We start from the raw sequence: 26,801 nt of genomic DNA on the forward strand, positions 1-26,801 counted from the left end.
CCATAGTGATGAATAGCTTGACGGACGAAGTGAGGAAAGAGTCACCATGGAACATGATGTTGGCGGATGATATTGTGATATGTGGTGAAAGGAGGTTGAGTTGGGTTTGGAGCGATGGAGGTATGCATTGGAACGAAGAGGAACGAAGGTGAGCAGTAGCAAAACAGAATACATGTGCATCAATGAGAATGGGGATGAGAGTGTAGTGAAGATGCAAGGAGTAGACGTAAAGAAAGTTGGTGAATTCAAGTACCTGGGGTTAACTGTGCAGGAAAATGGGGGCTGTGATAGTGAGGTGAGAAAGAGAGTGCAGGCAGGGTGGAGCAGTTGGAGAAGGATTTTGGGAGTCATTTGTGATAGGAAAGTCCCAGCAAAAGTGAAAGGTAAGATGTATAAGACAGTAGTGAGACCAGCTGTGATGTATGGATTGGAGACCGTACCCTTAACGGAGAGACAGGAGGCAAAGTTGGAGGTGGCGGAGTTGAGGATGTTAAGGTTTGCGATGGGAGTGACCAGGTTGGACAGGATAAGGAACGAGCTCATCAGAGGGACAGCACATGTGGAGAGCTTGGGAATTAAGCTAAGCGAGATGAGACTGAGATGGTATGGGCACAGCCTGAGAAGAGATGCAGAGCATGTGGGAAGGAGAATGTTGAGGATGGAGCTGCCAGGCAAACAAAAATGAGGAAGGCCAAAGAGGAGACACATGGATGTGGTGAGAGAGGACATGAAAGTGGCAGGTGTGGTAGAGAAGGATGCGGAAGACAGGGAGCAATGGAGACAAAAGATCCGATTAGGGGTCGCCACAGCGGCAGCAGCCAAAAGAAGGAGGTTTGATGTACTACATGAAAATTTCACTAAAATTTTTCACTTCCAATCCTTTCGATCGATTGATCGATAGATAGGAAATGCTACAAAACACCCCTTTGAATATTCATTTACATATGACCTTCCATTCACACTCAAGTTATAAACAATATTTTATCCTAGATTTTTGTAATGAAATCTAATAGAGGAAGCCAATCAGAGCAGATACCATTTAACATATAGTAGTCTTAAAGGCGTCGTGCGGTAATTTCAGCAATCAGGCTATATCACGTGTCAAAATGTCGGGTTTGGTGGGTTATTCAAGCCCCTCGGTTTCCCGCGATCTCAGTGTCACGATGCGCCCGCTACAAGCATTTAAAGTTGACGCGCACAGCCAAATTTAGGCATCTTCTTCTTCTTCTGGTTTATTGGCGGTTGGCAAGCAACTTTTAGATGTGCATTACCGCCATCTTCTGAAAGGGAGTGTGGGTCTGGATCTACCCTACTCTACACTCAAAGGGGAAAAAGGAAAAGGAAAAGGAGAGGGAAAAAAAAAAATTACTAAAATAAAATTAATAAATAAATAAAGGGAAATATAAACAAATAAGCAAAAGGAGTGTTGCCTACAATCTCCACAGAAGACCTGTTTCCTTCAAAAAGGTAAACAAATATGTAAAACATGGCTCTCCTGTCTGCCTTAGAAGTACTTCACTTAGCTTTAGGGGAACTTTCACTCCTTCAAGACATTTACTTAGTTCCTGCCTCTCATCCAGATGTCTAGTACATGACTCTACCACATGCTCTGGAGTTTCAGGGTTGCCACAGTCACTGCATTTGCCATCTACATGTTTCTTTATTAGAAACATTATGTTGTTCAGACCTGTATGGCCAATTCTCATTCTAGAAATGATATCTTCCTCCTGTGTACTCCTATGTGTACTTCGTCCCCTTCCCACTGTTTTCTGAATATTATACAGATGTCTACCTGTGTGTCCCTTATCCCATAGTTCCTGCCACTTCTGCCTAATTTTGACTTTAGTTATACATTTCATTTCCGCCTTACTGTACTTTATGTGCATCTCTACTCCAGGTTGGTCTACTGCTTTCTTGGCATGCTGGTCTGCCAGTTCATTACCTGTAACTCCAATGTGTGCAGGCACCCACATCAGTGTTACACTGACCCCTGACCTTTGCAGCCTGCTTACCATCTGAATGATATCTATTATGATATCCTGTCTTGACTGTGATTGTACATTTTTGATGCTGTGCAGAGCTGAAGTAGAATCAGTAGCAATCACAATATTCCCTGGAACAGATCTATTACTGTCCACCCAAGACAGTGCTAATAATATAGCCACCAGTTCTGCTGTGTACACAGCCAGGTTGTCGCTCAGTCTTTGCAAAACAGTCACTTTTAATTTTGGAATTACAAATGCAGCGCCCACTTGACTATCCTTCTTTGATGCATCTGTATAGACAATATAGCTGTCCCCATAGTAATTCTGTATGTACCATTCAGCATAATACTTGTCCACTTCTACCTCCTCTCTTGCCTCCAGAAGGCCAAGGTCAACTAAAGGCAATTGTAAGGTCCACCAAGGAGTCGCAGCAAATGGAACAGTAGGACATACAGGTAAGTCTCTGATCTCTACTTCTCTTGCCATTTCTCCTATAACCCATCCAAAGCTCCTAACTCTGTCATTTCTCCTCTCTTGGCAATCCATTAGTGATTGCAGGCCTATGTGACCTTCCTGGTGCCCCATAAGATTAGCCCAGTACACCAAAGACAGCTGATCCCTCCTTAGATGTAAAGGCATCTCCCCCAACTCTACCTGCATGGCCGCCACTGGAGAGGTTTTAATAGCTCCCATGCATATTCGCAAGGCTTGATACTGTACCAGGTCTAGTTTTTTTAGTATAGATTCAGCCGCAGACCTATAAGCTACGCATCCATAGTCCAGCACTGACCTTATCAGGCCTGAGTAGATGGTCTTCATTGCTGTCCTATCAGCCCCCCATTCCGTACCTTTCAGACATCTCATAACGTTCAGCACTCTTTTACATCTTTCAATGATTTTCTGGATGTGCATAGCCCAGGTCAGCCTTTTGTCAAACCACATACCAAGATACTTAAAATGCTCCACTCTCTCCAACTCTGACCCCCCAACAGTGATTTTAAGATCCTGAATACTTCTTCTCTTTGTGAAGAGCATAAACTTTGTCTTTTCCACAGAGATTCTAAAGCCCCAATCCAAAGCCCATTTTTGTACTTTGTCCACTCCTTGCTGCATTCTCTGAACTATATGCTCCACGTTCCTTCCTCTCTTCCACATAGCTCCATCATCTGCAAATAAGGCAACATCTATAGATTTGTCAACCTCCTTAAAAGCCTCGTTAATCATCACTGTGAACAATAACGGGCTGATAATGCTGCCCTGAGGAGTTCCATTCTCAACCCCATAACTGTTGCTAAACGCTCCATTAATTCTGACAGTAATTTTTCTCTCAGATAGGAAGGCCTTAACCCATGCCCATATTCTCCCTCTTACTCCAAGCTGGGACAGTTTAATAAGCAGCCCCTCTCTCCATAGCATGTCATACGCCCGTTCTATATCAAAATACACTGCTGCAACAGACTCTTTATTTACTTGGGCCCTTCTGACTGCGTCCTCCAATGCTATAATTGGATCCATTGTACTCCTACCCTTCCTAAAACCTGACTGGTAGTTGTGTATAAGCCCCCTGGACTCTAGAAAAAATACCATTCTGTCGTTAACCATTCTCTCAAGAGTTTTCCCCATCTGGGAGGTCAACGCAATTGGCCTATAGCTGCTAGGGATCCTGGGGTCTTTCCCTGGTTTCCGTATGGGAACAATAATTGATTCCTTCCAGGATATAGGAAGTACCCCCTCCTCCCACACCTTGTTGTACAAATGGAGTAATGTTCCCTTACTCTCAACACTAAGGTGTTCTAGCATAGAGTAGCATACCCTATCTCTACCTGGAGTAGACCTGCCCGCCTTCTGTAACGCCCTATTCAACTCCTGGAGGGTAAATGGTCTATTAAGGACCCCTTCCTCCTCTACATTTCCCCTGTCTTGTACATCATACCTTATCCTCGTCTCCTGTCTGGCCCTTACCTCCTCTACTCTTAGATTGTTCGAACTGTGCACTTTGACCAATGTTCGTGCAATTGCTTCTGCCTTTTCTTTACAGCTTAAGATAACCTTCCCCTCCTCCATCATTACTGGGTATTCATACCCTCTTCCTTTCCCTCTCATCCTCTTAATCATTCCCCATACTTTTTCAATAGGAGTCGTACGTCCAAGAGTGTTACAAAAACTTTTCCAGTATTCCTTCTTTGCTTTCTTAATCACTCTTCTAACCAGTGCTTGAGCCCTCTTATAGTCTATCAGGTGCTGATATTTATAAGTCTGTCTTAACACCCTAAAAGCTTTGTTTCTTTGCTTGATAGCTTCACTGCAGTCTTTACCCCACCAAGGCACAATTTTATTCAAGCCCCTTGGTTTAGTCATTGGGATTGCCTCTCGGGCCGCATACACAATACTACAAGTCACACCAATGCATAAATCTTCAATATTTTGACTGGTATCAATAGTCGCCAGGCTTTGGTCACTAAATTTCATAAACTTTTCCCAATCAGCTTTTCCTAAGATCCACTTCCCTTCTCTTATCTCAACTACCCTCACCACCTCTAGCTCCACTCTGGTCGTGATGGGGAAGTGGTCACTGCCTATACTACAGTCTGTGTGCACCTGCCAGTTACATTTATGCGCCAACGCCCTTGACACGATTGTTAGGTCTAACGCTGAGTCCGTCCCCCTCACCACATCTATTCTAGTGCTTGTGCCATCATTGAGACACACCAATCCCTGTTCCTCCATGAAGCTTTCCACTATCCTACCATTGCTGTCCTCTTTATTACCCCAAACAGCGCTATGTGCGTTGAAATCCCCACACCATACTGTTTTACCCTCCATGTTTTCCCACATTTCCTCCAAATGCCCCACCTCCAGCTGCTTACATGGATTATAGAAATTAATTACCCTGACACTACCCACTCTTGTCCATACCTCTATTATAATGTATTCTTGTTCATTGCCTTTCTTCAATTCCCTATACTGTATTCCCTTCCTTACAAATGTGGCACAACCTCCCCCATTACCTCCCACCCTATCTCTTCTCACACAGGAGTACCCTCTGATTACAAAATCCAGTGATTCTTTCAACCAAGTCTCTTGTATGCAAATAACGTCTGGCTTATATTTCATTTCATTTAAAACTCCTTTAAACTCCTGACCATTTGCCACAAGACTCCTGGCATTCCACTGGACTATTATCAGAGGTTCTACCCTAATGGTTGTGATTGTTCACTCGTCTCACTAATTAAAGCTGCTTGAATTTTTTCCCACGATAAATTCCCTATATTTAGGAATTTGTGGGCAGCTTTGACGATCATTTTAATCTTATCTTTTTTACTCCTTATGTCATTAGAGCAGTTGACAACATAAGCAATAAAAAGAATAAGTTTCTCTGGGTTTATAGCTTCCTCATTGCTCCCTACTCCTGACGCAGTAGGCGTGCCTTGCGAATGCGGCGCCTTTTGACTACCCACTCTGCTTTCTTTCTGAACTGCTTTGACCGCGTCTGCGTACGACAAATTCCTGGATGTTCTGACCTGCTGAATCACTACCGCCTGTTTTCTTGCCGGACACCCTCCATACGCGGCTGTATGATCCCCCCCACAGTTGCAGCATTTCTTCACATCGCTATCCCCGCATTGTCCGTATTCATGTTCTCCTCCACACTTCCCACATCGCTGCTTACCATGACAGACTTTAGCTATGTGCCCGTATCGTTGACACTTATAGCATCTCACTGGTGGAGGGACATACTCTCGCACCCGGAAACTCATGTATCCCACCATAATTCTTTCTGGCAGTACTGTTTCCTTAAATTCCAATAGCACAGACGTGCTATCCCTCTTTTCGCCATCCCGCGTAGCCTGTAGTCTCTTTGCATTCAACACTGTCCCACCTTTAATTGTCTTTTTGAAATCTTCCATCTTCTCCCCTACGGGGATGCCAGATATCACCCCTCTTGCTCTCCGTTCTCCAAACACCCTTACTTCACTTACATCCAGCTTGCAAATTGATTGAACATTCAGCGCCTTATCCCTTTGGGCCCTATTCTTGCACTGAATGAGCAACCTGCTATTCCTCATCGGATACGCCCTCTCCACTTCTCCCAAAACCTTTTTCAAACCATTAGTCAATGTAACAAGTCCAACTTTACCAATGTCACAGCCCTCTTTAAAACCAACCACTACTTTCAGCTCATCCTCCTGCCACACTCTCAACCTCACTGTTCGTTCTCCTTCCTCATCATCTGAAAAAGCCCTTTTCGCTTGCTGCTGGTGACTACCCCCCTTCCTTATCCAGGGATTCAGTAGCAACTCTCTAAATGCCTCATCCTCATTTCCACCCCCACCACTACCCTCATCCATGATCCCCTCCAGACCCAGTCACAAATCAGATTATGCCAAAAAACCCCACCAACCTCCCTCAGCAAAATCCCAAATTTAGGCAGCCAGCCATTAACTAGGTCAACTTATGTGTGACGTCATACCAGTAACCTCCCTTGGGTGATGCTGGCCTGTCCCCATGTTTTCTCTATAGCGTGCGTTTACCAGAGTTGTTTACATTGCGGATTTTGTGGATTTATTCAGTTTGTGGATAGTTTTGAACACTCAAAATACTATGAAATTATGTATTAATATTCTGTGATACAAAATGCCTAATCGGTGTATTGTGTTTGGCTGTAACAACCAACACTGAACATTATTTGTAACTGTTGTTATCAATGGATCTGATTTCAAGGTCACAGCTAGGTATTGATAGAAAAAATAATTTTTTTAAAAACACATTGTGGCAGCGGGGGCGTGGTCAAGCGCCGGTCTGTGACAGGAGGGCGGAGCCAGGGAAGGTGAGTGGCAGAATCATTACACCTGACGGTAATTAACCTGTGTTTTGTGTGTTTTGCCAGTCACCGCACCCTAATTAAGGAGGCAGAGCAGAGAAGAGCTCATCCCGGGACAATAACAGTGTGTGTTTCGCTATCAGATTAAAACTGGCGGTTATACTGAAAAGTCTGGCAATAAAAAGTCTATTTGCATCTGAAGCGTTGTCCTGCCGTCCTCTGTGCTCCACCCACACTTCAGAGAGCTCTACAGTGGTGCCAAAACCCGGGACAAGGTGGAGCACCAACCTCGCAGCCCCATGGAATCCTCCCCGTTCGCGGACCTGGTCCACGCCCTCGCCACGGCTCAGCAAAGCCAGCACCAGGCGCTCGTCACGCTCCGAAAGGAGCAAGAGCGGCGCTTCGAAGCCCTGGTGCTGGCCCAGCAGGAAGATCGCGAGGCGCTCCGGCATCTCCTCGCGTCGGCGGGGTCCACCAGCGCCCAGGCCGCGGGCCCGTCTCCCCTCACCGTGACCAAGATGGGCCCGCAGGATGACCCCGAGGCGTTTCTCACATTGTTCGAGCAGGTCGCCGAAGCCTCGGGGTGGCCGATGAAGCAGCGCGCGGCGCGCCTCCTCCCCCTCCTGACGGGAGAGGCGCAGCTGGCCGCGCTATAACTCCCCGCCGGCTGGCCTACGCGGACCTTCGCCGGGCTGTCCTCCAGCGCGTGGGGCGCACGCCAGAACAACAGCGCCAGCGCTTCCGCGCGCTGGAGGACGGCTCGGCGAAGGTCCGCGTAGGCCAGCCGGCGGGGAGTTATAGCGCGGCCAGCTGCGCCTCTCCCGTCAGGAGGGGGAGGAGGCGCGCCGCGCGCTGCTCCATCGGCCACCCCGAGGCTTCGGCGACCTGCTCGAACAATGTGAGAAACGCCTCGGGGTCGTCCTGCGGGCCCATCTTGGTCACGGTGAGGGGAGACGGGCCCGCGGCCTGGGCGCTGGTGGACCCCGCCGACGCGAGGAGATGCCGGAGCGCCTCGCGATCTTCCTGCTGGGCCAGCACCAGGGCTTCGAAGCGCCGCTCTTGCTCCTTTCGGAGCGTGACGAGCGCCTGGTGCTGGCTTTGCTGAGCCGTGGCGAGGGCGTGGACCAGGTCCGCGAACGGGGAGGATTCCATGGGGCTGCGAGGTTGGTGCTCCACCTTGTCCCGGGTTTTGGCACCACTGTAGAGCTCTCTGAAGTGTGGGTGGAGCACAGAGGACGGCAGGACAACGCTTCAGATGCAAATAGGCTTTTTATTGCCAGACTTTTCAGTATAACCGCCAGTTTTAATCTGATAGCGAAACACACACTGTGTTATTGTCCCGGGATGAGCTCTTCTCTGCTCTCCCCCTGCCTCCTTAAATAGGGCGCGGTGACTGGGAAAACACACAACACAGGTTAATTACCGTCAGGTGTAATGATTCTGCCACTCACCTTCCCTGGCTCCGCCCTCCTGTCACAGACCGACGCTTGACCACGCCCCCGCTGCCACACACATGTTTTGTTTCTATGTATCAATCATTAATTGTACAAAATGATTTTCATACATTTATGTATTTGTCATATCTTTCTTTGTCACATGAAGTGTTGTCTTGATAACACATGTGGCACATAATTTTAGCAAATGGATGACAGAAGATTAATTGAAAGATTTATGCCACAGAGCTGCCTTTAACTAATAATTATGACTTATTACTGACGATTGTACGTTTACTAAACAATACAATACAAAGCTCAATACTCCCAGCCTATAACATACTGAATATCAAGTTAAAATCAACCGCAATAAAAGGAAAATGATGAAAACTGGAATATCAAGGGGTCTACTGTATCAGAAGGCCCACTGCATTTCGCGAGATCGCAAGCTGTCAAGTTGCTAGAATTCAATCTTTCTAGCTATACTTTCACCCCCTACAGCTATCAGTATTACACACAATCATAGATTAATCACACAGCATTCTAATTCAAGTGAAAATGGTCTTTAAAAATACACATAAGTAGTGATTTAGTCAGAGAAACCAACCAAAACAAGTCTTCAAGTCGCCGGTCTTCATTCTCGTCTTCGTTTCTGTCGTCGTCAGAACTGTCCTCATTTCCTTCTGAAGATGAGCGCTCAGGTTCAAATCTGTAAGGCTGGATACCACCAGGACATTCAGCTGTCAAAATCTCTACTTGTGGGCCATTTTCTTCTTCTGTATCGGTAAAATCAAAGCTAATTTCCTCAGCATCGCTCCTATTTTCTGGTGTGTCCGTCATTGCAACTGCACCGAGTGGTTACTGGTATGACGTCACGCAGCTGTTCCATTGACCGAGAGGGGGCGCTGCGAACGCGGAAAATTTCAAGTGATGGGCATGATCAAATAAGGACCGATTACAACCGCGGGAAGCTTTTGAAAAATCGACGGTCAATTTATTTCGAATCTCGAAAGCATTCTGGTGAAGAATAATGCGACTTTTATCGCCACTGCGTGACGCCTTTAAAGGCCCAGTAAACTATCCAGCATGTTTAAATTTAACAGATTAAAGGCTCAGTCCCACAATACCAATAACTACAACTATAATGATAACTATAAATAAATCAGTCCCCTGCAGTTTATGTGGTTAGTGGTCACACCAGACCAATAACAATACCCACTCATCCATCCATCCATCCATCCATCCATCCGGCATATCACTACAGTGACGTGGCTGCACTGATGGCTTCAGCCATCAGAGCATCTAGGGAACATTACAGTAGTGGTGGTTTCCCGTTGCCTTCTACTAGATTATTATAGAGGTTTTCTCCTCTCAACTAGTCACACTCACATTCACACCTATGGACAATTTAGAGCCACCATTTAGCCTAACCAGCACATCTTTGGACTGTGAGGGAAACCGGAGCACCCGGAGGAAACCCACGCAGACACAGGGAGAATGTGCAAACTCCACACAGAAAGGCCCTCACCAGCCGCTGGGCTCTAACCCAGAACCTTCTTGTTGCGAGGCAACAGTGCTAACTACTACACCACCGTGCCACCAGCGATATCTATAGCCCCGGGACTAAAAATTAACTTCAGTGCTTGGTCGCCACTTGGGGGCCAGTATCCCTGAATTCTTAGTGGCCCAGGCCAAAATAAAGTGGCCCTTGAATTTCCTCTCGTCGAACACAAAAGAATTTAAAACCATTCTTACTTTAACACTCCATCGTGTTTAACGTATGCCCCTGGAAATGGATTAAATCAACATTAATTCTATGTAACTGTTGTTTAGACATTGTACATTATTCAAACATTACACTACATTATAGTCATTTAGCTCGTGTTTTTATTCAAAGTGACTAGCAATAAGTGCAGGTAGCCTCGGTAGCCAAGAGAATCTAAAAGCGACCAGTGTTGAAGTACTAGTGTAAACAAATAGCCTACACATACCATCCAATATCTGGAATGATCGGGGTAGTTAAGAAGTTGAAGAGGCTTGGACAAATACCTAGACAAGGAATTATTTAAGTATGGTATGTTTAATTTTTCCAAAGTTTGACAGCATTTGCATTAAAATGGTGAGCCTATGCTTCTCGAGCCTATACAAGAGACATTACAGTACAGTAGGCTGGTAGAGTTTTATTAGACTAGATCTAGGTGCTTATGGTTAATATGGTTATGGTATTTGGCAGACGTTTTTGTCCAAAGCGACTTACAATATATAAACACTAACATTATTAGTAAACCAATACAATAATTCTATAGCTCTACCCCGACATAGCCTACCTTCCAGATGATGGCTGCTGCATGACTTCTCATTTTTTGCTCTGGCTAAGCTCAACCTTACCCTTTAAGCAAACAAATTCACCCTCTCTTTTACACATAATTTTACCAATTTTATTACTGTGTAGATAATTGTACGCCTCCGTGCTTTTGTAGTTCCTTCACTCCTCGCCATCAACACCCTCACTAAGAACAAAATAATTAACAAGGTCAATGTAGCTGACGTCGGGACACAACTTTGTGTCATCTATCCATTCTGTGACGGTAGACAGATGGGGCGCTTTGATCATATTATCCCCAGAGTGCATCAGAAAATTGGACCCGTGTAACCACCTTTTATCTTACCTATATAGCAGTTAGCATTAGCTACAAAGGTCAACACAACGGAGTGGAAGAAATATTCTGGCTTCCGCGATGATGCAGCAATGAATCATGGGGAAAGCTCAGACCAGGAAAGTTGTGGATATCGTGGAGCGATCTGAAAACTTACGAATGGCTTTGAATTTTGCACTTTAGTTCTAAACTTTTACTAGAATTCACGAACTTAGGAGTTGAGGAAAAGAAAGCAAAGCAAAGGTACTCCAAAGAAAGAACATTTTCTTTCATTTTTATTGCAATTTTTTTCCATACTTTTTAAATCGTAGTCAGGCGACCAAACCTCAACTTTTAGTGGCCCTGATAAGTTTTTAATCGCCACTGGCAACCGTGCGACCGCTAAGTTTCAACCCTGCAGCCCAGGCCTGGGTTTATCGATGTCGGCGAGATTGCTTCTGGGGCGATTTTTCCAGGCCCGGACCTGATCCGATAAAACAGACCAATCAGGTAATTGTTTACGTGTGACGTTGTCGGAGCACGTGCTTTTTTCCCCCCTGGGCATCTTTGTATATGGGTCTGTCTCAAAAACTGGGTACTGTGGGGTACCCCACAAAATATACTCTCAGTCAATAAACTATATGGTTTTGAATGGTGATGTTGGTTTTAATTTGAAATAAAATGCTGAAAAAAATAATACAGATAAAACTAAATCTTTGATGTGAATACTCTATTCAGAATTTGGCAAAAACACTGCAAATTTGTGGAAAAATGGCGGCTTGATCTGGGACATGATAAATGGTTGACTACATCGCATTCCCTAAAAAAGGTTGTACTCCACTGAAAAGTCTACAGTTATCACTAATTGTATTTTAAGTTGTAACTTTATACACCTAAGGATTGGTGCGCTCACAGAATAATCATAACCGTAATAAAACATCATGCAAAATATTTGATCACCATCGTAACTCTGTTTTCTGCATACCCAAAGCAATACGATCGTGTGTTTTGATCTAAACGGAAAGCGTCAGGGTCAAGGTCACTACCTCACCAAAAGTAGCAACTTAAAATCACTACGCCATATAAAAATTGTTATAAATCTACGATTTTGTTTTTTAAAACGAAAGCTGAAAGTTAGGTATAGAATATGTTTCTTACAGAATGTGTTACGATGGTAGCTGGTCTTGTATGAATTTCTGAGCTATAAAATGAGTTGTGGTCTAGTTTTTACTGTAGCGTGTTATTTGTGTGCGGGGATGGACACACATTAACAATTTGCATGTGTAGAATGGAATTTTCCACTCCAACAGTTAGAAGTTGATCATGCTTCCATTTGTGGTCTTTCTGTTACGCGGGTAGATCTGTTCGGACGTTATCACTGAAAAGGTGAGTTTTGACAGTTTTATTTTGTTTTAGTCTTGCAGTATACCTGAGTGCAGAATTATTAGGCAAGTGAGTATTTTGACCACAACATCCTTTTAATGCATGTTGTCCCACTCCAAGCTGTTTAGGCTTGAAAGCCTACTACCAATTAAGTATATCAGGTGCTGTGCATCTGTGTAATGAGAGGGGGTGTTGTCTAATGACATCAACACCCTATATCAGGTGTGCATAATTATTAGGCAACCTCTTTTCCTCTGGCAAAATGGGTCAGAAGAGAGATCTGACAGACTTTGAAAAGTCTAAAATTGTGAGATGTCTTGCAGACGGATGCAGCACTCTTGAAATTGCGAAGATGTTGAAACGTGATCACCGAACAATCAAGCGTTTCATTGCAAATAGTCAACAGGGTCGAAAGAAGCGTGTGGAAAAAAAAAAAGGCGCAAAATAACTGCACATGATCTGCGGAAAATCAAGCGTGAAGCTAACAAGCAGCCATTAGCATCCAGTTCTGCCATATTCCAGAGTTGCAACATTCCTGGAGTATCAAAGAGTACAAGGTGTGCAATACTGAGGGACATGGCCAAGGTAAGGAAGGCTGAAAAACGACCACCACTGAGTAAGGCACACAAGATAAAACGTCAAGACTGGGCCAAGAAATATCTTAAGACTGATTTTTCTAAGGTGCTGTGGTCTGATGAGATGAGAGTGACTCTTGATGGGCCTGTGGCTGGATCAGTAATGGGCACAGAGCTCCACTCCGACTCAGACGCCAGCAAGGTGGAGGTGGAGTACTGCTATGGGCTGGTATCATCAAAGACGAGCTTGTTGGACCTATTCGAGCTGAGGATGGACTCAAACTCAACTCCCAGACCTACTGCCAGTTCCTGGAAGAAACCTTCAAGCAGTGGTATAGGAAAAAGTCAGCATCTTTCAAGAAGAACATGATTTTCATGCAGGATAATGCTCCATCTCATGCGTCCAAATACTCCACTGCGTGGCTAACCAGTAAAGGTCTGAAAGGTGAAAAAATAATGACATGGCCCCCTTGTTCACCTGACCTAAACCCCATAGAGAACCTGTGGTCCATTATAAAATGTGAGGTCTACAAAGAGGGAAAACAGTACACCTCTCTGAACAGCGTCTGGGAGGCCGTGGTTGCTGCTGCACACAATGTTGGTCGTGAACAGATAAAGAAATTGACAGAATCTATGGATGGAAGGCTTTTGACTGTCCTCATGAAGAGCTAAGCTAAGCTAAAGTCCTTCCCGTGCCTACAGTACCTGGTATTCCTAGGCAGTCTCCCATTCAAGTACTAACCAGGCCCAACTCTGATGGTGCCGCATCGGGCGGTGCCGATCTCCGTTTCTGTAGCCCTCGGCCTCTCGCCTATTACATAGCTAGGGTTACAGTGGGGGGCTAGTCCTCTGGTAACCACGAGAGTTTAACTCCCCATGCACATCTGTATTGCAGCGTGCCTTGCCAGATAGTAGTAGGTACCATTTTTTATAACGGTCTTTGGTATGACCCGACCGTGAATAGAACTCACAATCTCCCGATCGAGAGGCGGACACGCTACCACTAGGCCACTAGTCGGTGTCCTCATGAAGAAGGGTGGCTATATTGGTCACTGATTTGTTTTTGTGTTGTGTTTGAATGTCAGATATGTTTATTTGCAAATCTGGAGTTGTCATATCAGTGTACCTGGTGAAAATAAATAAGTGAAATGGCTACATATTTGGTTTTTATTAAGTTGCCTAATAATTCTGCACAGTGAAAGTTACCTGAACACATACATATTCTCCTAAAATGGCCAAAACTAAAAACGCCCCACTCTAACTTCCATACATATTCAGCTTTGATATTTATGAGTCTTTTTGGTTGATTGAGAACATAGTTGTCATTCAATAATAAAACTAATCCTCAAAAATACAACTTGCCTAATAATTCTGCACTCAGTAAGGCAATAGAATGCTTCTTTTTCATCTTACTTTCATATTTCGTAGTGTTTGCGTATCTTTGGCCAATATTTTGCAACCACGGTCAATTTAGATCAAACTTTTGATAGGATCTACGGCCAGTCATTTGAACATTTGGTCATAATGGGCCACATTATCAGCTTAGTTCTAGGCATTTCATATTGCATAACTTTGACATTAATACTTGATGACCATCGGGTCTACCGTAGCTGTGAAGAATTGATATTTGAGGAATTAGAGAATTTAACATTTTTTACACTTTTGTAATACGGAAACGGCCACGTCATAAATGGCCCCTCCTTATTACGATAGTGAGCTTTTAAACCATGAAATGGGAACAAGAATTATTTTATTACAATAAGGTCCATTTCATTTCCTTTCAGAAGTGGTGATAACGGACAGAGCTGAGAAAAGTTTGTGATTTGTGAGAAATAACGGAATTAATGATTTTCTCACGTTCGTAACATGGAAATGGTCAGCTGTCTGAGATCGTGCTTCATTATTACGAGTGAACTTGTAAACAAGACTGAATGAGAATAATTTTTTGAAATATATGTCACTGTTTCAGTTCCTCACAGAAATGATAATAAATCACACAGTTAGCTGAGAAGAATTGATATTGTGAGCAACTGTGGAATTAACGATTTTATATTAATTGTGAGCGATTGTGGAATTAACGATCGGACTTGCGTTCGTAACACGGAAGTGGTCGTCTGAGATCACGCTCCTTTATTACGAGAGTGAGCCTATCTATCATAAAATGCAAATGAGAGGATTTTTTTTTTTTACAAGTATGTGTGGCTGACTGCTTCAGGTACTCATGCAAGTCATGAATGTTGGCCATATTTAGACAAACAAAAGCTACAGAGCTTCATGATCATCAATTCTGGTCACTTTCGTAATTTGGAAAGGCATGTCGATGTCTCTTTGTTGAGCTTGTGATGGATTCTAATTTCTACCATCAACATAGAGATTTCATAGGTTTTACTTTATATGTTGATAAAATGGGCGGCACGGTGGCGTAGTGGTTAGCGCTGTCACCTCACAGCAAGAAGATCCTGGGTTCGAGCCCCGTGGCTGGCGAGGGCCTTTCTGTGCGGAGTTTGCATGTTCTCCCCATGTCCGCGTGGGTTTCCTCCGGGTGCTCCGGTTTCCCCCACAGTCCAAAGACATGCAGGTTAGGTTAACTGGTGACTCTAAATTGACCGTAGGTGTGAATGTGAGTGTGAATGGTTGTCTGTGTCTATGTGTCAGCCCTGTGACGACCTGGCGACCTGTCCAGGGTGTACCCCGCCTTTCGCCCGTAGTCAGCTGGGATAGGCTCCAGCTTGCCTGTGACCCTGTAGAACAGGATAAAGCGGCTACAGATAATGAGATGAGATGTTGATAAAATATCTTGTGTTTAAATACTTTTTAGTATTTACAAAAACAGTTACTATATTATTTTTCTTCTCTTTGTTTCAGCATCACATATGGTCACTTAAGCTTGGTCTTGGAAGTTTCTGTGCACTGTTTCTCTGTAAGGAGAGTGATGTACTGTATTTTTATTTCTTTCCCCAGTAGATAATTAAGTTAGACCATGAAAGTCAAAGGCACAGTTACATAAATTGATGGCATACATAACACACAAGTTGCAAATACACACAGGCCTGTTAAATAGGGGATGTTTTAGGAATAAACACTAACTGATAATCAGGATAAGCCGGAGGGGACTAGCTGGACTTCAATTTATACTTGTGAAATATATATCTATTTTAATGAAATTAAAAAGACAATAATTTGGGAACTATTTTAGATTAGTTTAGCGTGGGGGCAGTATTGCCAGTTGGCAATCTGAGGATGGGGGAAAGGGGGTTTATGAAATGAATAATCTAGGGGAAGTGCTGCCGAAATTTTTTTTTCGCTCGTTTGAAAGTAATGCAGAAGTCCACCCTAAATGGAAAATTAAGTTTTTTTGTTCATGTCCAGTTTAATATCAATTCTTATTGTAATCACATCAAATTTTTAATGTCGATATATTTTAGCATGCACAAGAATGTTACAGGAATAATTTGCTGTAATTAGTATTTTTCTGGGAAGATTGAGAATGCTTTGTGACAAAATGCTCCTCCTGCTGACTGCTAGGATGCTGATGGATCCTCGAAGATTCAGGTATTTTTGACAGGTATTGAGGAGAACACAGCGAGTGTGAAGCATATCTTTATTTTGCCTGGTGTTGTTCTTTCAGCTCAAATATCACAGATTTCCTGATCCTGTGTTCTAATGACTCTGGCTGGAGCGTTTTGAATAGCTGCTTCTTACGAGGTTTAAGGGAATGTACAATGCCATTCAGTGTCTACGAGTCTGCAAGGACTGTGTGGAAAAGCTGCATAGGCCCGAGCCTTTGCCTTTCTTCTGGCTCCTTGACTCCGTGATGACAATGGGGTGCAAGTGGAAGCCTGTGGCATAGGGCTGCTGGATGGCTGGGAAGCAGCAGCTGCAGATACTGAAACAATAAAAATGATTAAATAAACTTAATTTTTGAAACACAAGCGTGTAACTTGTAAAAAATATATTTTCAATAATACTATTTAAATATAAACGATCATCAATATATTTCTATTGTAATGTTTAATTTGCAGTGTGCATGCAGAATTTCACAGCTATGATTAATTTCATAACCAGGATATAACACAAAGCGACGATTCTAAAACATCCATCAGTCTACAGTTTATTAAAAAAAAAGAAAAAAAAAATTCACATCAAGATCTTTAAAAATGTTTTTTGACTGCATGCACTAGAACAGGGCTTTTCAAAGTGTGGGGCGCCAGAGTTCTTCGGGGGGGCGCAACGTGAGGAAAAATAAACCAGAATAAGTTACTATTGCGGACATTTAGCGAACTTCAGCTAGCCTTTACCAGAGACAAAATGGATCGATTTTTAGTACCTAAAGCTACAGTGAGTGAGGAGACAGAGTCTGGGCCAAGCAAAAAAACAGAGCCTCCAGGATGTTGCGATTTGCAACTTCAGCGCAAATTCAACCAATCCCCGCGAATTCAGGGCGGTGTTGCAATTATATCCAATCACCGCAACTTTCCCGCAAATTTGACCAATCGTTGGCGTCGTCTTGAGGTGACGTCGACAAACTGCCTTACTTCCGTGTATACGTTCAAGAGAAGCAGCATGCGCGCAGTGTTGCCAGATTGAGCGGTTTCAAGTGCATTTTGGCGGGTTTTGAACATATTTTGGACTGGAAAACGTCAGCAGTATCTGGCAACATTGTATGATGTGCGAGTCAGTGTTTATATAGGCTTAAATTCTGTTACTGAAAGTGTGTTATGTTTACAGTGAAGGACTGTGCGCAATTTATTTTTTTTTACTTAATACAAGAAATTAATGGATGCCAACATTTTTGCCAAAATGGTATTTTATTTTCCATTGTTTAGGCAGCTTCAGCATCATACTGTGAGATTCTGTTCAAATAGTTTTTTTCTTCTATGAAGCCTGAGCCATTTATTTTATTAGTTTATAATTATTGTTTAATTTAGTCTTCAGGAGAGACTGCCTGCACACGGTACTAGTATTAATAGTTTTTTTTTTTTCTTACATGAAAGCTGAGGCATTTATATTATATTTTAAGGTAACTTCATGTTGTGCTGTGAGGTTCTCTGCACTTTAACTTTTGAACCAACAGGAGCATTTGGATAAGTAAAGCCTATTTTTCTGCATTTTTGTAGTCCTGGTAATATTTTATATTGGTAAAGTTGTTTATTGGACCATTTCTCAGTGTCTTTGTTTTTTTAATCTATAGTTTTTCAGTAATAACTTAATATTTAACATATCACTCAATTTTAATCACAAAAAGAGAAAATCGCAACAATTTCTCGCAACTTTCACTTCCTCCCGCAATGTAATCACAACAAAAACCTAAAAAAACACCGCAACTTGCATCGCAATTTTTTTGGAAAAACCCCTGCAACATCAGACATTTTAGCCGCAACAATCACAAAAAAGGCCCGCGGAATCCTGGGGGACTGGAAAAAGAAGGAAGTATGACCACAATTATTTAAAGTTTGGATTTTCATGGACTGGATCTGAAGATGCTCCACTGCCACAGTGTGTTGTCTGCCAAGAGGTGCTAGCTAACGATGCTATGAGATGTTTAAAATGTGTACAACAAGATGTTTTAAAAAGCACAGATGTTTAAAATGTGAAAAAGAAAAAAAAGAAAAATGTGTACAACAACCATTTTTTAAAAATACGAATGGAACATTAAGTATAGCAACAACAAAAATTGTAAGGGGGAGGGCGCTGTTGTTTATTTGCTCTCCGAGAGGGGGCTGACTCTCCCACACTTTTGCCGCTTTTCCACTACCAACGCGGCTGAGTTGGGCTGAGCCGTGCCGTGCTGAGTTGGGCTGAGTCGAGCTGAGTGGGGCTGTTGGAGTTGCATTTCGACTACAACCGCGCTGGCTGGAAGTGGGTGGACACATTGGGTGGAGTTAGCGAAAGTGGGTGGACGTCACGTGATGTCGTTAGGCGGCGCAAACAGTGACATCAGTGACCTTTTAAGCGGTAGTCTCACGACCCAGATAGTAAACAATAAACATGGAGGACATGGAGTCGTTAGTGTTGCTGGTCTTGGTTCTGTGGCTTGTTGTCACCGACAACGCCAACAGATACTGGCAAGAGCGTATAGATGAGGCGAGGTGCATAAGGCTTCAGAAATTCTCGTAATTCGTAATTCTTCTTCTTCCGGGTTTACGGTGTTTACAGATCCCAGCGTGCTCGCGGGGTGTGTGTGGGCATGTGAGCACACTCCTCCTCACCAATCAGTGCACAGGGGAGTGTCTCCTCACGCCCCTAGCCCCACTCGGCTCGGTTTGGCTCGCTTCAGCCCCACTCCAAAACCGTGCGAGTTTTGGGTGCTAAGCAGGGCTGAAGCGAGCCCAGTCGTGCTGCTCGGAGGTAGTCGAAACGCGAGCCGTGTCGGGCTGAAGTGAGCTGAAGTGAGCTGAAAAAGGGTAGTGGAAAAGGGCCATTTGAAAACCCCTGCACTAGAACATTCAAAGAAAAATCATTCAAATCAATATTTTAAAACGGCTAGAGATAATGAGATGAGATGAATATTATCCTTCTTTTCATTACCGGTAAACACAAATAGATGGGAGATCTCTCGAATATTTCCAGAAAGCAGCTGAACAATGTCAGTAGTGGCCATGACATTCAGATTAAATGGCTTTTACAGCTTTCTATTTAAAGTGTCACTTAAAATAGAGAGCTCTGAGAAATTATAATTTACACCAAACATCATAACTAAGTGGAATTTACTTCCTACTTTCCTTACTAGATTTAAGTTTATTATTACTAGACAATACATGGTACCTCTTTTGTTCGCTCGCTTTTCTCTTTCCCGCTGGGCTCTCTTCTCCCTCTGATGGTGTTGCTTCTGGGGGTGTAAGTTCGCCCACCACTTTGCCTTCGCCTGCCTCCACTTCTCTCTCTGCTCCTCTTTAGCAGCTCGAGTCAATCTAGGTTGCTCTGGCTGCTCTGCTTTTTTTCGGGCTCTCATCGCCTGCATCCGAAGCCTGCTTTGTTCTCGCTGAATGGCCTGCACACACACACAAAAGTTAGCTTTGTATTTGGCAACTTTTCAACACATTATGATGAATAACCCTGTGACATAAAAATGAAACTTGTACTAATTGCAATATTCAGGTATGCTTCGCTTAATTCACTTATACTGCCATACACATATATTCTTCTTGACAAATATATCAACTATGGAGCACTTGCATGTGACGTCACAGCTGATCCAGATTGTGACAGACACCATCTTGTCGGTCAAACGCCATATTCCACCTTCTACTTCTACTTCTGCTTTTACTTCTACCTTTTCTTCTGGAAAACCCTACTATATACAATTCTACTACAACGGCTGCGGCTACAAGCTCTCCCTACCTGTGCACGTTTATGTTTTTTGTGTGTATTTTTGCGTGTTGTTCGTCTGTACCGGACTTCAATATCCACTACAACCGTATGGACTTACTGGACATTGGTTTCCAGCAGAAAATGATGGTTTGTAGCGATTTCCATCGCATGCACAACATTCCGGATGAGAAAAAAAAAACAAAAAAAAACAAACATTCCGGACGAGATAGCGAGACCAGCGGGGTCTCTGTGGATTGTTATCGGAAGCAAAGCGAAGGAGGCGGTGCCGGGAGCGGAAGCAAAAGCGAGGCTGCAGGCAGAGCCGGCCTGTTGACTAAGCTCAGAAAACAGCCACTCAAATCTCCACTGCCAAGCCTCTACCTCTCCAACACCAGATCCATGTAAACAACACGGACGATTTGGAATTACCTTATTCTATTCTATAATCTGCTGGTCAGTGCTATACTCAATACTTAAGTGACTTACCCGTCCAATGAGGATTCTTGTTTACAAGATGCCACATCTGAGTCGCTGACAAATCCTGAATTTCTGTAGAGATAACTGTCCAGAGATTTATAAGCATGCAGTGCTTCACCACTGAACAGCGAAGGAAAGTTAATGAGGTAATTATACACGTCTGGGTATTCCGCTGGCAGTTCAAAATCCGGTCGTGAAAACTCCGTCCGGTAAGCCATAAGGGTCACAAATCTGTAGATCGTTTATTTTAGACATATATCTAGTTATCTGTTCATTAGAAAAATGAGCCGTGTAGTCTGTCGGTTGAAATTGATCCATTCTGTACACGAGTGCAGCAGTATTCAGCGGTGTTTTTGACTGACAAGATGGCGGTTGTGTACTTTCCGGTCACGTGACTGCAAGATCTCTATAGATGCATTAACAAAATATATGTCTAATGCACACTTTGATTTAGGTTCCTGTAAAAAAAAAAAAAAAAAAAAAAAAAAAAATTTACCTTCTTTTCTTCAGAACAATTTTTTCTGTAGGCTTTTGTTGCCTCTCTGCCTCTTTGGATGTATTCAGCCCATCGCTCAGGTTCATTTTGTTTCAGTCGGTCTTTCCAATCGCGTGTCGCCTCAGCGGCAGTTTTCCTTTTTTTGTGCGGTGGGGGTGGAGTAAGGCTAGGAGTGTGTGTCTCTAAAAGATGTATCCTTAGCCTTGAACTATGGCACGAAGCCACTGACCTGATTAAAAGTAAAAACAGTTTAATGATTTTTATTAGAAAATTTTGAATAAATTTAGAATCAATCCACAGGTATTGAAGGTTGTTTTAAAAAAAGTATCAAGATAATTAAAATAAGAAATGGTAGCAATACGTATACCAAAGCTCATGTGAAAGATTTAGTGCAAGAAACGAGAGAAGATGAAAAAAGCGATTGAGGAATATTACGAAAGTGTTTCCTGCCCCATCCCTGACAAGAAGCTCGTCTCATCAAAAACCGGCCAGGCTGCATCACTGTTGACGAAACCCTTGAGAGAAGTCTACGATGACTTTGCTGCCGCACAACCAGCAGGGTCAACGAAGGTCAGCTTCTCTCACTTTGCCAAGTGCAAACCCACGCACAGTAAAATTTAAAAATAATAATTATGTTTTTGTTTTTCTGTCCAATAATTGCATTTAAAGAAACAAATATGTACAGAAAAAGATGTTCCTTGGTTATTAAAGGGTTTTTTTTTAAATGCATACACGTTTCCATGTTACGCGAGTGAACTTCAGAACATCGTTAAAATTTTCCACAGTGGAGGCCAGATAAAGCAAGATGCTATCTTTATTCTTATTAAACATGACAAAAGAAACATTGAGTGTTAAGTAAACGCAAAAAAAAAAAGTAAAAAATTTGAAAATTTATTTTTTGACCATAATGTCCCAAATGAGAGACCAGTTTCTGAGACGGACCCATATCCTTGCTGCATCATGAAGTCACGGAATACGGATTCACGGAAAATATATAAAAATACAAGACATGGATCTTTTATTCACGGATATGTGATTTTCTGTGAAATATCAATAGTAAATTAATATGCATATAAATGCAGGTAAGATATTTTAATTATGAACTTCGGCAATCCAAACATTTAATGGTTTTAGACTTCTTAAATTTATCATCCATGATGCATCATCCGTATGAAAGCAGTAACCAGTCTGTAATATACTGAAATGTCCGTGACCAATCCGTAAATTATTAGCATCCGTGATGCACTTGTATTAAAATCCGTAACCAGTCCGTATTTTGTATCCTTTATTATATTTCCGTAGTCTATTACCTGTCCATATTTTGTCAACCACCAGAGTACGTACACGAGTTGTTTTGAAGTCCAAGCTGTACAGTATGACCTGGAATAATGTGCTACTACTTTGAAAAAACTTCCATGACTATTCCTAATTTGCATGCATTTATTTCCCTGAGTGGCAGGACCAACCGATATTATGCTCGGGATTATATTTGGGGTATGACTGCGCTAGACTGTAACTAAATTCAGGCATAGGTATAGTTATTGGTGTTGTGGGACCAGGCCTTAAGAGTTTGTAACATGGACAAGTTACAACTGCTTCCGGTGCTTGGAACAATGTTATAGCATTACAAGTGGACATTGGGTGGAAAATTAAGAAATAATGTTGAATATGAACACTTTAACCCTAAATTACCTAATCAGAAATACAACTAGGCATTATTAACATATTAGTTTTCTTTTTAACATACTCCATACCTTTCTTTTCTTCTAGCAAGATACCCAACTCGTGCTTTTGGGTCAGAGTTAACCCACTGCCTGTGGTGTGCAGTTTTTTCTTTGCTACTTAGTGGCATCTAGAAAACAGGTTATAATAGATTAAAAATACATTTTTAATAAAATCAACAGATTTACAAAAATGCATTGTCATAACATTATACAGTGGTGCTTGAAAGTTTGTGAACCCTTTAGAATTTTCTATATTTCTGCATAAATATGACCGAAAACATCAGATTTTCACACAAGTCCTAAAAGTAGATAAAGAGAACCCAGTCAAACAAAGGAGACAAAAATATGAAACTTGGTCATTTATTTATTGAGGAAAATGATACAATATTACACATCTGTGAGTGGCAAAAGTATGTGAACCTCTAGGATTAGCAGTTAATTTGAAGGTGAAATCAGAGTCAGGTGTTTTCAATCAATGGGATGACAATCAGGTGCGAGTGGGCATCCTGTTTTATTTAAAGAACAGGGATCTATCAAAGTCTGATCTTCACAACACATGTTTGTGGAAGTGTATCATGGCACGAACAAAGGAGATTTCTGAGGACCTCAGAAAAAGTGTTGTTTATGCTCATCAGGCTGGAAAAGGTTACAAAACCATCTCTAAAGAGTTTGGACTTCACCAATCCACAGTCTGACAGATTGTGTACAAATGGAGGAAATTCAAGACCATTGTTACCCTCCCCAGGAGTGGTCGACCAACAAAGATCACTCCAAGAGCAAGGCGTGTAATAGTCGGCGAGGTCACAAAGGACCCCAGGGTAACTGCTAAGCAACTGAAGGCCTCGCTCACATTAACATGTTCATGAGTCCACCATCAGGAGAACACTGAACAACAGTGGTGTGCATGGCAGGGTTGCAAGGAGAAAGCCACTGCTCTCCAAAAAGAACATTGCTGCTCGTCTGCAGTTTGCTAAAGATCATGCGGACAAGCCAGAAGGCTATTGGAAAAATGTTTTGTGGATGGATGAGACCAAAATAGAACTTTTTGGTTTAAATGAGAAGTGTAATGTTTGGAGAAAGGAAAACACTGCATTCCAGCATAAGAACCTTATCCCATCTGTGAAACATGGTGGTGGTAGTATCATGGTTTGGGCCCGTTTTGCTGCATCTGGGCCAGGACGGCTTGCCATCATTGATGGAATAATGAATTCTGAATTATACCAGCAAATTCTAAAGGAAAAGTGTCAGGACATCTGTCCATGAACTGAATCTCAAGAGAAGGTGGGTCATGCAGCAAGACCCTAAGCACACAAGTGGTTCTACCAAAGAATTGTTAAAGAAGAATAAAAATTAATGTTTTGGAATGGCCAAGTCAAAGTCCTGACCTTAATCCAATCGAAATGTTGTGGAAGGACCTGAAGCGAGCAGTTCATGTGAGGAGACCCACCAACATCCCAGAGTTGAAGCTGTTCTGTACGGAGGAATGGGCTAAAATTCCTCCAAGCCGGTGTGCAGGACTGATCAACAGTTACCGGAAATGTTTAGTTGCAGTTATTGCTGCACAAGGGGGTCACACCAGATACTGAAAGCAAAAGGTTCACATACTTTTTGCCACTCACAGATATGTAATATTGGATCATTTTCCTCAATAAATAAGTGACCAAGATTTTTGTCTCATTTGTGTAACTGGGTTCTCTTTATCTACTTCTAAGACTTGTGTGAAAATCTGATGTTTTAGGTCATATTTATGCAGAAATATAGAAAATTCTAAAAAAGGTTCACAAACTTTCAAGCACCACTGTATTTTATAGAAAAACTATTTCTCAAATATCACTTGCAGTAACATACAGAAAATTCTGTTTTAATTAAAGCATAATAGAGAACTGTAGGTCTAACATCACAATGTGTGCATAAAAGCACAAAAAAAAAAAAGCCAAATGGGGGGAAAAAAAAAAAAAAAATCACTGTCACAGATAGTGATCGCACCATATGAAGTTTTTCAAAGTCACTCAAATTTATCAGCTGTAGAACTGATAAATTTGAAACCAGGACTTTGTCTCAAAGTTCTTTATGAAATTTATAATTTAAAAAAAAAGCTTACAAAAACACAATTTATTGTTTTCTTGGTCATACCACATGACAGCCTTATGCAGCAACTACATAGCACTACTTAAAAAAGGTGAAATTTTTCTAAATTTGACAAAGTCTTACGAACCTTCTAGATGTTTCCAAGGATCCTTGCCATGTTGCTCTAGGATATCACTTCCTGCCACTGAATTGTGTTCAATACGAAAAGTCTCAAAATGGTCTTTTCTTGTTGGTGGTACCAAATAACGTATTGTAAAATGTATAAGTTTGGACCAAATTTAAAATCACATATTATGCAAGAACTACAAGTGCAAAACTTTTCATTTAAATAAAAAAAAAAAAAGGCCCCCCCCACACAACACTTTTTAAAATCAAAACATGAAAGGATGAGTAAATTTTCACAATTAGATGGTCATGATGTTAAAACATGTTTTAACTGGGAAAATTAAAGAGTGGGCACATACACTGACCATTCACTTTACGAACACCTGTACCTCTATACTTTCATGCAATTATTCAATCGGCTAATCACATAGCAGAAGTGCGATACACAGTCATGCAGACAGAAGTCAAGAGCTTCAGTTAATATTCATATTTCCTCATTCTGGTGTTTGATATGTGATCTCATTGACTTTGACAGTGGCATGATTGTTGGTGCCAGACAGGCTGGCTTGAGAATTTAAAGAGTCAGCTGAGGGCTTGCGATTTTCATACACAGTTGGTAGACTTTACGCAGAATGTTTTTTTTTCCCCTCCCTCCTCTTGGGGTGGGGGGGGGGGGGGGGACACATCCAGTGAGCAGCAGTTCTGTGGCAAAAATGCTTTGTTGAGAGAGATCAGAGGAGAATGAGCAGACTGGTTTGAGCTGTGAGAGGGCTGACAGTAACTCAAGTAACAACTCTTTACAAACATGGTGAGAAGAAAAGCATCTCAGAACACATAGTCCATAGAACCTTGAAGATAGACATGCGATACAAGAGCAGAAGACTGCAGCGAATTCCACTCTTGTCAGCCAAGAACAGGAATCTGAGAACAAATGCCCCTTTTCTACCAAAGCAGTTCCAGGGCTGGTTCGGGGCCAGTGCTTAGTTTGGAACCGGGTTTTCTGTTTCCACCGACAAAGAACTGGCTTTGGGGCCAGAAAAACCGGTTCCAGGCTAGCACCAACTCTTTGCTGAGCCAGAGGAAAGAACCGCTTATGTCAGCTGGGGAGGGCGGAGTTGTTAAGACCAACAATAGCAAGACCGCGAAAGATCGCCACTTTTAAGCGACAAGAAGCAGCAGCTGTATAAACGCGAAGTTAACCATTATTGTTGTTGCTGCTTCTTCTTCTCCGTGTTAATGTTGCTTCGATGTTTGCGCCAAGGTTTATGCAAACACAGCGACGTAACTGACGTATACAGCGACGTAACTGACGTGGCTCCCCTTAGCACCCCGAGCTATGGAAAAGCAAACTGGTTCTCAGCTGGCTCGCAAGTGAACGAGTTGTGAACCAGCACTGGCCCCGAACCAGCACTGGCCCCGAACCAGCCCTGGAACTGATTTGGTGGAAAAGGGGTAACAGTGGGTACAAGTTCACCAAAAGTGCACAGGACAAGATTGGAAAAAAATACCACCTGGTCTGAATCTTGATTTATTTTGTGACATGTAGATGGTAGGAGCAGAATTTGGCATCAACAGCATGAACCACTGGACCCAACTTGCCTTTTGTCAGCAGTTCAGGCTGCTGGTGGTGAAATGGTGTGGGGAATGTTTTCTTAACACACATTCAGTACGTTTACATGCGCATCCAAATCAAGCTGCTGTCGGTAATCGAGCAAAGGGTCCCAGCAGGGGTGCCAGAGAAATCCAATCCTACATGCATACTGTGA

The 26,801-nt window shown here is 42.6% G+C and overlaps 1 protein-coding gene across 4 annotated transcripts in view; it reads right to left on the minus strand.

Annotated features, from left to right (window-relative positions):
* si:ch211-86h15.1 (uncharacterized protein LOC558435 homolog) overlaps positions 1 to 26,801 on the minus strand; it is a 103,501-nt gene that overhangs the window by 55,118 nt on the left and 21,582 nt on the right. The window contains exons 3-6 of one of the 4 annotated variants that reach the window (XM_060909783.1): positions 22,873 to 22,970; positions 21,119 to 21,347; positions 19,600 to 19,825; positions 16,185 to 16,720 (exon numbers count right to left, since the gene is read on the minus strand). The exons of the other annotated variants lie outside the window; for them this stretch is intronic. Of the exons in view, the coding sequence (XP_060765766.1) occupies positions 16,542 to 16,720; positions 19,600 to 19,825; positions 21,119 to 21,347; positions 22,873 to 22,970 (732 nt within the window). The 3' untranslated portion in view covers positions 16,185 to 16,541. Of the gene's footprint in view, positions 1 to 16,184; positions 16,721 to 19,599; positions 19,826 to 21,118; positions 21,348 to 22,872; positions 22,971 to 26,801 lie in introns of those variants that run through there. 4 annotated transcript variants of the gene reach the window in all.

This window comes from Neoarius graeffei, chromosome 26 (genome assembly GCF_027579695.1).
Source record: "Neoarius graeffei isolate fNeoGra1 chromosome 26, fNeoGra1.pri, whole genome shotgun sequence".
Lineage (NCBI taxonomy): Eukaryota > Metazoa > Chordata > Actinopteri > Siluriformes > Ariidae > Neoarius > Neoarius graeffei.